Source organism: Xiphophorus maculatus, chromosome 12, assembly GCF_002775205.1.
Source record: "Xiphophorus maculatus strain JP 163 A chromosome 12, X_maculatus-5.0-male, whole genome shotgun sequence".
Classification (NCBI taxonomy): Eukaryota; Metazoa; Chordata; class Actinopteri; order Cyprinodontiformes; family Poeciliidae; genus Xiphophorus; species Xiphophorus maculatus.
The window spans coordinates 12808633-12821293 of NC_036454.1; the positions used below are offsets into that span (position 1 = coordinate 12808633).

General features: G+C 38.9%; 1 protein-coding gene across 1 annotated transcript; it reads right to left on the bottom strand.

Moving 5' to 3' along the window:
• Window positions 1-7227: 7227 nt before the first annotated feature.
• elovl7 (ELOVL fatty acid elongase 7) lies at window positions 7228-11548 on the bottom strand. Its single transcript, XM_023343110.1, has 8 exons — window positions 11444-11548; window positions 9963-10047; window positions 9676-9866; window positions 9235-9315; window positions 9054-9110; window positions 8870-8975; window positions 8652-8788; window positions 7228-8557 (listed from the first exon to the last, which is right to left on the bottom strand). The coding sequence occupies exons 2-8, from the start codon at window positions 10024-10026 to the stop codon at window positions 8309-8311; spliced, it is 885 nt and encodes a 294-aa protein (XP_023198878.1). The 5' UTR covers window positions 10027-10047; window positions 11444-11548; the 3' UTR covers window positions 7228-8308.
• Window positions 11549-12661: the final 1113 nt, after the last annotated feature.

Here is a 12661-nt window from a genome sequence, read left to right on the forward strand (position 1 = left end):
AAAACTCGCCAAACAAACAAAAGTATCTGGTGTGCATCTCATACACAGCAAGTCCCACTCTGCTGCTCACTGATGCTCTCTAAAGTAAGGAGGGAACTTTGCTCACAGCTGCCAGGTTTGCAGCCAATAACGTCACATTGCTTTCCTCTTCTTGGCCAATCGTGTGCCTCTCCTGCTCCACCCTCTCACCCCTCCTCCTCTTTTGCCTCCTCCAGCTCCTCCTGCTGGTGCTGGGAGTTCACATTGTGGTGGACAAACCCAAAATCTCTCAAAACTGAGATGAACTGCTGCAACATTTACAGGCTAATACGACAATGCAACGATTGTGCAAACGGAAAATGAGACAAGGTGAGAAAATGAGACTGGGAGTGTTTTACATGTTCAAGTTTCTTTGTGAAGAGGTGATTTATACAGCGGTTTATGTTAAAAAACTGTTCTCTTTCTCAATGTAAGTGTTGACAAATCCCTGCTTACTAGCTGCCAGTATCAGACATTAAAAGTATGGGATTATATTAAAGTAGGGATGATAGGGGATTACTTTAGGAGACAGCAAAAACTCATTGAATCCTGTCGGGATTTCCAAGTGTGTCTTTCACCACCAGGAAATAACTCATAACTTAAGCGTAGATTTTTATTTGTTTTTTTACCTTTATGTATACAAATGGTCTCGTTGAGACCCAACATCTCATTTACAACACAGACCTGTTTTGATAAAACAAACAAAATTACAAACCTTGAATCTAGTTTGACATTATTCTCTCATATCACAGATGCTTCTCACACATTCCAGAGATAAAGAGTACCTTGAACAATCTGCGGGGAAAACTTTGCTTCCCGAAAAGTGCCACAAACAGATTGTTCTCGGCAATACATTGACACATTTTGGCTTGTCTTGTTGAACCAAGTTATCCTCCTCTTGCGTAATGCTGAAACAGGATCTGTCGTATTTATTTAGCCATAAAAGCCTCCACTGGTAACTCCACCAACGCAGCCATGCAAAGTGAGACATCTTTGTTTTTTGCTTTCAAAGTACAAGAGCACTTTTTTTTTACTTTCTAAGACACATTTTCACCTCTATATTTATGAATGTAGACCAATTTCCCCTCACAGGGGCAGTACATTTTACGTTAGGAACATAAACTTTCATATAAGGGCTGAACGCATTGCAAATAATAACTATGTGCAACATAGAAGTTCTTTAAATAAAGAACTTCAGTCACACCATAATAGGATGTATAATGATGTTGCAGAGAGTGCAAACAAAGCAGCACATAATATATGCATAGTGGACATCAGAAATAATTCAATCTCATGAAGAGTGCACCCTGTAGGCAGCAGGATCCAGTCTTGTGAGCTGTCCTGTTGTACGTCTGCAAGAGTTTTAGGTTATTCTTGTCACCCATACAAACAGAAAATCTCATAGTAGTTAATTTGGTATTTTGTATCAAATCCCACTTTCAACTCAGAATTTTACTGAACAATATTTGTCCGTTAATTGTCTTCTGTGCAACCGAGAACGGGTCACAGTGATCACGGGTCCAGGACGTAGATATTCCTGGTTTCCATGACACTTCATGTTGGGGGATCCAAAGGTGTTCCCAAGCTGGAATAGACATACTGAGTCTGTCCTGGCGTCCCCCTTCTAGGGGGAAGTGTCTGGAAAGCCTTCAAAGAGAGGAGCACCGCAGGGACACTGATTAGATGCCAGAACCCCCTCAGCTCACACCTCTCAACCTTTCAACCCTGAAAAGCAGAGGCTCAGCTTCAAACTCCAGCACCCTGCAGGAGGGGCTCATTTGTATTTTATGCTTTCGCTCATGTTCCATATCTCGTGACCATAAGTGAGTGTTGGAATATGGACAGACGAGCGCATCAACCGACAGGTGGATGAATAAAGGCAAGATTGGATGACTGAGAACATAGTGCACAGAAAAGTCTCCCCTTGCAAGAATAAAGATAAATAAAGTCAATGGTGAAGTTTGAGTGAGAAATTGAGTTAATTTCTCACTCAATTCAGTTATTCAGGCAGCAGAGTTGGTAGGTCATCAGGGAGCAACCAGGCAAATGGGCAAAAGCAAAGCAAGCAAGCAGAGTGCTGCTGCACCAGCCTGTCTGGCCCTAAGGTTTGTCAAACTCACAGGAGCGGAATGGGTATTATGCCTGCAATATTCAAATAGGGTACAACTTGTTCCTTTTTATGCGCTATATGTGTAAACACCAAGAAATAGATATTATTCTAACTTGATTGAAGTTCACAATAATGGGGATCCAAGCTGGGTGAAAGGTTACTTGAATGAAAAATAAACTTTTATTACAAGAAATGCTTGGAGACCAGAGTCACTCAACTGAAGCTTTCAAGACTGATCAATAAGTCTCCTATGGGACTCATAATACATGGCTGGTGCTGCAGAAGTGGACTCCGTCCATTGGGCCAGAACACATCACGTTTATTCCACTGCTCTGCACTCAGAGAGCCTGCAGAAGTTGTTGACAGCAACCACCTCCGAGGAGGGGAGAGAGGTGTTCTTCATGATGCCAGGTGAGAGGACACCGTGTTCTGGAAAATCCTGCCCAGAGGAGCAAACACATACAATTATTGCATCTAACGATGTAAAAGTGGTGGTAAGCAGTTAATGCTTGTGAGGCCTGCAGAACCCACACTGTTTGGAAAGCTTGGGCGAATAAAAAAGAACGTTGTGCATGTAACGCCGGGGTCTAACGTCACCGCTGTAGGTGGTATTTAAGAGGTGGCGCACATTAGAATATCAAACATTAGCACGAAGTTGAAATAAAAAGGAAAAAGTTCAGGCTTTTTTGTACTGAGAATGTCATGCAGTAATCACATAAGCCATGCACTGCAACCTCTCCAATTGATAGACATTATAAAAGAAAGCAGATTCTGTTAGAGTGGTGCAAGCCGTACTGGCAGTGTTTCACGCTCCCACCACAGATATCCCTTACCTCTAATAAGCCAAACTACATTGAAGGTTGGTTTATACAAGAAGAAGAAGAAGAAGAAGGCCAGGTTAGCATTTGTTAAAGCACCTGGAACCTATGATTATCTAAAAATATCAACAATTACTGTCACATCCATGTTCCTATGTTTCAGTTCAGCAAGTCCCTGGAGCTTAAGAAGATCCTTAGTTTGACCTCCATTTTTATTGTTTAAACCTTTTTACTCTTTGCAGTCTCCAGCAGCTGCTGTTCTCTCCCACATACTTGATACTTCTCAATGTTCATTGTTCTCCCTGGCTTGTACTTTTACAGGGTGCTGTCAACCCCTAAGATAGAGGATCAAAAGGCACACAGACATACTCCATCCGAAAAAAAGAAAAAAAAAGTGGTCACGATTTGTTCTAAATCACAAAAGGAGCCGAGCTCCTGAGGGTGGCACTGCCTCGAAGAATCGTGATCTGGTAAATTACAGAGTCCACAAAGGCAACAATTACTCTCTGCTTTTCTTTTTCTCTCTTATCTGCAATCACTTCTTCCTCAGAGCTACAACTCTGACATTTAATATCGCAACCCCACTGTCATCAGAGGAAAAAAACATTTGCCGTAAAATGCACAGAAATTATTGAATATCTTTATTCTATTATGATATGTGATAGACCAAAACGTATTAGTACATACTATAATTATACAGTGGAAGAAAAAGAGATACATGACTTCTAAAAATGTTGCATACAGCTGTTCTGAGCCCCTTTTACTCTAATGCCCCTTGGTAAAATCCAGTTTAGTTAACTACATTCACAAGTTGCCTACTTAATAAATGGAGTCCACCTGTGTTTAATCTAATAAAGATGTTTGTTGGAGAATCCTTAGCGAAAAAACAGAATCATGAGGTCCAAGGAGCACAGCACACAGGTCAAAAGGGAAAGGTTGTGCAGAGGTGCTAGTCCCAATCTAACAACAGCCATCAGAGAAGCAGCACATATGTTCATCCATGGTCACTCTGCAGAAGCATCAGGGATCCTCAGCTAAGGTAGAATATGTTGACAGGAAAACTGTAATACTGCAAATGCACTTTCCAAAACTACCAGAGGGGCAGAAACAAAGTCATTGTTGAAAGAAAGCCATGAGAAGTTTTTGGTTAGCCACAAACCACTCAGGAGGCACAACAAGCATGCGAAAGAAGTTGTTTGAACCAGATACAAGACAGATTTAAGCCAGATAAATCTGGCTTGTATACCATCATCTTCATCTTCTCAGTATTCATCTTCAACTGAGAAAATGAGTACCATCTTCTCAGTTAAACATGGTGGTGGCAGTGTCATGCTGTGGCTATGCTTTTCTTCACCAGAGAAACATATAGCTGGTAAGGATTTATAGGAAAATGGCTAAAGCTAAAATAAAAAGTGAAACTGACAGAAAACAAAGCAAAAGACATGAAAATGGGGCACAGGTTCAAATAGCATTAAACATACTGCCAGTGCCAGTGTGTATATCAAAGCAAGTTCATGTGTCAGAATTATCCAATAAAAATCAAAACCAATTGAGAATGTTTGGCAAAAATTGAAAAGCTGAAATATACCCTAACATGCAACTATAGCTTACAGTGAAAGTTCTCTGAATACCGACTCAGCACTGCTGAATGCAAATACAATTCTCAGAATTGTATCTGTTATTAATTTTGAAAACCACTAATCACTTTTTCTTCCATTTCACAATTATGCACTAATTTGTGTTGGTCCATAACATAAAATCACAATAAGATACATTCAAATCAGAGACTGTTAAAATATGGGAAATAAGGTATGAATACTTGAACTCTAGATCCAGTAAGTGACCCAATACAGATTCAAGTAAACCAAATCTGTAAGTAATATGAAATTCCCCCCTAGGTTAATCTGACCAGACAGTTTCAGAGAATCCCTTTATAACACAATTAGAAACTGTCTCTTTATTACTAGAGATTTTATTTACATTTCACTATCATTCTGAAGACTTTTTTATAATTTTGCTGCCTTCTCCAGCTCTAATGTGCAGAGAAGGTGACAGTTCATCTGGCTGCAGCTACTCATCAAGCAATTAACTTGAAGCCTCTGACAATTAGATGAGACAAAAATGTCACTGAACAAATACAATTAGAGCTAGTGGCACTTATTAAAGCAATCGGTTCAACAGACAGAAAATAAAGCTAACTTGAATGTTTATTTTTGCTGCTATTGAAACCCTACTGAAGTCTGACAAGAGATGTTTTTTTTTTGTTGTTGTTTTTTTTACAAGTGTCAAAGTCAGTTTTAGTCAAGAGCTGGTCTGGTAATCATTACAGGATTTGATTTGTGAAAGCACTGAAATGGTCAAATGCCATTTAATTCTGTCCCAAATGGGAAAAAAAACCAAACAGACAAAACATTCATTAAGAAACTGTAACAACATTTTGAGGTGAAAAACAGTAAGAAGTCGTGCTCATTGCCTCTTCTGTGGGCCTTTCTACAGAGTCGCTGTGATAATGACCCAGTTCTCTTGCACTAAAACCAGGAGAGGAGCTGCAAGGGTCGCTCGAAGACAGACAGCCGTTGTTGAAACTCATCATTTTACGGCGCGATCATCCATGCCCTTATAGGGCTGAGTTGTCCTGCTGTCGGTTCTCATCCCATGGTTTGAATCCTTTAACCTCTGCACTCAAACTCAATGTTTATACATATTTAACATGAAAAACAAGGTGGGTCTGGTGTTACTATGAGTTCTTTTCATGCATGAAGGGAAGCTCAAGTTTAAAGGGCAGGTTTTTGTGTTGCTCTGTTGCAGTAGAAGACCATGCGTGTAAAGTGTCGTTCTTTAAATATTTGACTTAGAACACTACTTAATGAGATATATTTAAATGTGATCAATAATAAATGTCATTAAAATCTTTCAAACCACTTTCTGCACTGGTGGGCTTTCGGTACTCATAAGGTTGCATGGAAACAAATCTGTTTTGACTGTAAAAAAACATGCAGACATATGGACAAGTTTGATTCTTGTTCAGCTATCGTTTAGTGTAAACATCTGACAGAAAATAAGTCTGTAATCTTATTGTTAGTGAAAGGTTGAAATGAAAAATACCCTATTTAATGTGTATTACAGTTATTGCTAATAATTCAAACATTAAAATGCATTTGAATTTGTACGTATAGCAAAATACATTGCATTGCAGCAGGTTTTAGCCAAGATAAGAAATTGAAGCTTTATTTATTTAAGCTTTTCTTCATTACGGTTGTAAAGGGTATTGAATGAAACCAAGTTTAGTCCTACAACACCCCCTACTGGTGACAAGAGTTTATTACAGTGACAACTAAGCTGCATTTGTGGAAAGCAAATATTTAAAATTTTACCAAGTCAGTTTTAACTTTAAACTGGTTTTATGTCTTGACTTTTACAAATTTTGCCAGAATATTGTCACAGACTGTAATATATGTCATAGAGATTTAACAGAAATTGTTTACTTCCACATAAGAAAAATAAATGCTTTACGAAAGCTTCTAGAAATGATGCTGCCACCATTATGTTTCATTTAGGCTATTTTGTTTCCAGAGTGATGCACTGTATTAATTTTAATAAATAGTGATATAAACACTATAACAAAAGAACATTAATAGTGTAGAGCTGAAAGGGCACAGCTTTGGACTCATCTGATGAGAGCACCTTCCATTCATTGTGTCCCCTAAAGAGCGCCAGTGAACTTTTAAAAACAGATTTTCCCTCAACAATTACTTTGTTTTTGCCACTCTTCCATAAAGGTACATTTTTCACACCTAAGCTGTGGATGTGAGGCAAAGGCAAAATTCTCCCAGACTTTTCCCTCAGACAGCAGACAGTAATGCGGGAAATCTTTATGCACATTGAAACCAAGATTAAATTTACCTATTCAGGACATAGGTTAGATCGGTTATTAGCCAAGAAAGAAAAAAAAAAAAAAAGGAAAAAAATCATTGGATATTCACCAATCCTTTCAGAACTCATTTAGTTCTGAAAAGAACCAAAACTGGTTATTTTAGTGTCGGATCAGTTCAAAACTGAAATGGTCATGAGTTCTTTTTCTCATGAAGTGAAAGCCCTTTGGAAAAGATTATTTGGACAGATTGATAAAACGGATATGTGCACTTCACTGTTCTGCACCAGGTAGAAAGTCGAACTTAAATTTTAAAGTTGTTAAACGCTGCAACCTAAAATGTGGCCAAATTTAACGGATGGCAGGACTTCAGGTAATGTATAATTTGAATACATGAATTCAGAAACAGCTTCAAAGTACAATCATTGTTTATTTTTTTTACATAAATACATATAAAATACAATATAAAGTTTTACAGTATTGTTCATTGGTATAAATGGATCTGAAAAACAACAACAAAAAAATTTACTCATCTGTAAACCTTTTGGGATGGTTTGTGCTTCATTAAAAGGTGGAACCCCTTCCACACAAAACTCAATCCTGTGTCCTCAGTCACCATAGTGTTATATTCATGGTCGCAGTTAAAATCAGTAGATATAAAACTGACAGTCAAAGGCACCAACTATGGAAAACCTCATTAGCACACCGCTCAAAAGTAAGAGTGTTCGGCTTAAAAATGAACCGTTATTGTGCAATATGCCTCGGTAAAGACTGCAACTGTGGTTTGATGGGTCTGTTCTGGATTCTATAAGAACCACGGCAGTCCATTAGGTTTACACTGGGGATTCACAACGTTGCTTCATAGGACAACGGAGGCAGGAATGAAAACTGATGCCACTGCAATCAGACTTGGCTTTTCACTGCATGTCTGTACCATCGGCAGCTGCTGTGGAGAAGTGACCATACGTGCATCACCAAAAGTAAACAGTGTGTAGCATGCTGACATTGTTGTCAGAGCAAGTAAACTAAACAAACTTTAACATCTCAGTGAACCACTTAAGAACAAAGATAATTGAAGTCTGGGAAGAAATGGAGATGAACAAAACAAAAAAAAAAAAATAGGAGTAAAATTTTAACAAACTCCAGGTGATATGTACAACTGAGGGTCATCCAATTTCACCTTCAGCAGCTTTATGGTCAGTTTGAGACTTGCATAATAAAAAAACAAACATGTATTTAAAGTCTCTGTAGCAAAATATCACCTTCAATATAAACAGAGGTCAAGTAAAAGCTTTTAGCCTTTCAATATTGTAGGTAAAGGTCAGGTTTGGCTATAATTGAAAGATTGTCTTTAACAACAGATATAGAAAACAGCCAACATAAATAGTCCAAAAACAACAACAACAATAATAATTTGGGAGGAATCTCACTTCACCACAGTGATTTGCTTGTGTGAAGGAAGTCAACTCCAAAAATCACCATAAGAATGCATCACTGGTATTTGTCATGATCTACATTCCCATTCATGACTCCGTTGGTGTGGTGACCCCATGTCTGAGCCTGCAGCACTTTAGGCAACCTCTTGCCCTTGGTGTAGGCGTGGTACCAGAAGTTGAGGAAAAGGAACAGGAAAATCAGGCCGTACGAACCAATGATGTAGATGAAGATGGGGAACTGGTATGGGCAGTCTCTCATGAAGAAGTATTGAGAAATGTGGGTGGTAACCATGACAAACTGGATCTGAGGAAAAGCAAAGAAAATAAAGTTGGCATCAGTAAACTGGTTAAAGAGAATTTAAAAACTGACTATTTTAACAAACGTTCAGGGTACACACCAGCTGAATAGTAGTGAGGTACTTCTTCCACCAGAGGTACTTCTGGTAGTTGGGGCCCAAGGCAGTCAGCCCGTAGTATGTATACATGATAACATGGACAACACAGTTCAGAAAGGCGTGGAAAGTTCCCAGTCCACCTGAAACAAGGAGTGCGTCTGGATTAACATCACAATATCACAAATACTCTTACTGTGACATCACAGGGAAACAAGTTTTACCTGCAGCAAAACGAACACCAAACCACCAGGTGAAGGGCATGATAGAATGATGATAGACATGAAGAAATGTCACCTGACTGTTCTTTTTCCTCAGCACAAAGAAGATCTGCAGAACGAGATCCAGTTTAATAACAGCATAAAGAAACATTAATCTTGCTATGCAGTGAACAGCTGTCTCCTTTACCGTGTCAAGCATCTCGATGAACTTTGAGAAATAGTAAAGCCAGCACGTTGCTGCCATCTGGAGGAGAAAGTTCAGATTTAAACACTTATTACAGGAATACAGTTTTACATTGATGAGGAGCTTAGAATAACTGGAAAAAAAAAAGGGAGTTAAGCTAGTCGGTGTAAAAAAGTGAGCTTACCCTGATAGCCTGCGGTGAGTTAGAGTAGTCAACAAGGTCACAGTGAAATGAATATCCAGTTCCCCATCCTGACATCACAAACTGAAGGGGAAAAAAAAAAAACCAGCAAGAGATGAGCTAAGAAATATGTGAAACTCATTTTGTATTAAAAAAAAAAAAAAGCAATAACACAAGTTAATTTGAAAAAAAAGTAAGAAAAATATTGACAGGTTGCAAAGCAGCATTTTCAAGAAAGATAAAAGCACTACCTTATCTGGTTAACAGTTAAAACCAACTCCCCAACAATGACTCAGAAATAAAAGATGAGGACATACTCATGTTTACTCATCATTCAGACCAGTACTACAAACTCTGACTTGACATCCAAGATTCAAGAGCAATTTAGTAGCAGTAAAGTTCCAGGATCGTGCCACGTGAAGAGAAACAGAAGCCCAAACACACCTCATAGCACATGTAGAGTGACAAAGCCACCACACTGAAGTTGTAGACAATAAGGACTCCTTTCAGGTCAAAGCCTTTCCGGTTCTCCATCAGTCGAGGGCCCAGTGACGTGACGAAGTAGATGTAAGCTGCGATGATGATGGTTTGGGGAAGAGGAGACGACATGAGCAGCCATTGTTCTGTCCGCGAATCTGCAACAGAATAGAGAGATTAGCGAGGTTTACATAAAACGAGCCGACTGAAGATTAGACTATGGAGAAAAGGGAATATTTATCAGCAAGACTCACCCGCATTTTGGATGAACTCATCATAAATGCGTGCAACAGAGGTCTTCAGATTAAAAAACTCCATTTCAGGCAAGATCCCAGCAACCTAGAGGAAGAAAGGCAAAAGGTTACAGTGTCAGTTTGTTTCCCTCAAGTTCACTGACATTTAGAGAAAGGGTACAGCATATGCTAGTGAAAATTTTCTTCCACCTACAAAAAAAAAAAAAGAAGAAAGAAACTATTTTCATTTCACAGCATTAGAATATGCAAGGACATCTCTGCAAGTGAGGAGGAAAAGACAGCTACACTGACTATGCTGAACAGTGAAGATATAAGAAGTCAGACATATACCGAACACTGATGGGTTTCTTTCGTTTAATGTAACGAAGACGTTTCAGGAAGTATTTTAGGAATCTGGCAAGACCTGAATTCTGTTTAGTACCCCATTAGTCACACATAAAGGAATGGAAAAATACAAACAATTAATGTGTAGGAAAGGGGCATCCTTCATCTTTACAATTAGAAAACAATTCATTTACAGACAAAATGCATTTGTAGTATTTCTTTAAAAGCGAAGTGAATCATATCCCTAAGTAAATATCCTCTAGTTTGTGTTTATTTTTATATCCATAAATACAACAATTCTGTCAATTAGGTCAGTAGCAGTAAGAAAAATAGTTTTCACGAGTGTCAGCAGCCTGGCATAAAGACCAGGGTCAGTGAGGAAAACACCTGTACTTCAAGTTTATCCTGACAGGTTTATACATTATTCCAATAATAAATTATACCAACACTGAACTTGTGTCAAGACAGGTCAGTGCCACAGCAGGGGTTTAAACGAAACTCCATAGCAACTTATTTACTATGGTCTAATGAAGTGTGTGTGTGTTTGTCAGCGGTTGAGGAAACTGTAAAATCACTGAAAAAGCAAACATCCCATGAAACACCCTTCTGGACAGGTTTCTCAAGGTGTGCCTCCTTGATTGCAAAAGAAAAAAAAAAAGCCTGAGTCTCATCCTTAACGAACCCAATGACATGTCGTGACACGCCAATTCACGTTTCCCCCCTCCCTCCCTTTCTTTTCATGGATGATGATGATGATGATGCAAAATGCTCCTGCTGCCATGACGCGCCTAATAACTAAGCTGTGTACAAAGTTCACCAGAAAAAGAAAACATTTCAATTTGATGCAGAAAGTCTGCAAAACATAGTCAAACGGTGTCCAACCGACATATGAACGCCACAATTCGGGTGTGCTTTCGCAAAAACATATGATAAACATACATGCCCAGCATCCAAACAGTGAATTCACTCGTAGCTCCTCACGTTTCCACGGTGCTCCTCAAACACTGTAGCTACTGAACCGAGCAACTATTCACATCCATTAAACATACATGTTTAATGGATGGTACCTATGATGTCGCGTCAATACCAAACTTACTTTTTACACACACTTTTTAATTTTCATAAATTGAAAAAGTTTTTTTTTTAAAAGTACACACCTTTAATGTCGCTACTGCCGAACCAACGCTGAATCCCGTCGAGTTATCTTTCCACCTGTTGCCTCTTGGCAAATGCGCTGCCCTCTGCCTCAGTCTGGCTGCACGGTCCTTTTGATCCGGAGGAAAGGGGCGGGACTACCTGTTAAGCGACGCCCCTTAATTTTTTGATTGGTCAATTTGTAGTCCAACAGGGCCATTCTTGAGTGGTGTCTCATAGAAAACTATGTACGATTTAGTGGAAGAACAATGCATCTTCAAAACACGTCGAGTCTGGCTTGAGAAAACACGAGAAAAGGGAAGAGAGAGAGAGAAAGTGCTTAGTGCCGGTATTTTCCACCGCCTTCTTTTTTGTCACAGCAAGATGACAAGATGAGACTGAAGAAGATGCGCTAAAATGTCACAATATCTGATCAGAGCAAATATTCCTATCAGCAGTTTGGGTTAGATGTTTACACGGTCACTTAAGACAAAGTGTAATACTGAAAGGCGTGTTGCCCAAATGAGAGGTTTCAGTGTCCCTCCTTGCTCCTAGTTTCTAGAGGGGGTTAACAAAAGAATCTTACAAACAGATGTAAATTTCCCCTAGAAGGACAAAGGGAGACTCGGTGCTTTCAATGAATGGTTAAGTCTTTTCAAAAATCACCTGCAAAAAAAGTCATTATCTGAAAAGACCTCTAGAGTTATTGATCCCCCTATTTTGCCCTCAGGTGTGACATCATCAGATGGTTCGTGGTTTCTTCTGGTGAACCATTGACCTGTCCAGATAGTCACAGTGTATCCTCTTACCCATTCGTTGGCGATAAGTCACCCAACAAAATACACACAAATCTGTCCGACTTGGGAAAAAAGAAATACACTGACAAGAAAGATGCATTTAGAGTGACTTTTTTCACATTTTGTCATGTTTATTAGGGATTTTATGTGAGAGACAAACACAAAATAGAGCATAATTGTGAAGAGTAACGTTTTCAACATTTACTGATAAAATAAGTGGATGTTTCTGTGTCTAATTGCTGCCAAAATTGCACTGGTTTTAATAAAAGAATGTCAAGAGTAGCCATTGTTGAAAGAAGTCTTGTTTGCAGTTTGTCCCAAGCCATGTAGGGGATACTCCAAATATGTAAAAAAAAAAAAAAAAAAAAAAAGTCCTCAGGTGAATTGATACTAAATTTAAACTTTCTTCTCTATACACAAAACTCTAAGTGAAATATGTACCAT

What these genes read in the sequence shown, in the direction of transcription:
- elovl7 (XM_023343110.1), bottom strand. Translation starts at nt 10,026, where the DNA reads ATGGAGTTTTTTAATCTGAAGACCTCTGTTGCACGCATTTATGATGAG. An exon ending in TGAGTTCATCCAAAATGCGG is followed by an intron (nt 9,867 to 9,962) that starts GTGAGTCTTGCT and finishes ATTCTGTTGCAG; the next exon opens with ATTCGCGGACAGAACAATGG. An exon ending in TGGTGTTCGTTTTGCTGCAG is followed by an intron (nt 8,789 to 8,869) that starts GTAAAACTTGTT and finishes TCCTTGTTTCAG; the next exon opens with GTGGACTGGGAACTTTCCAC.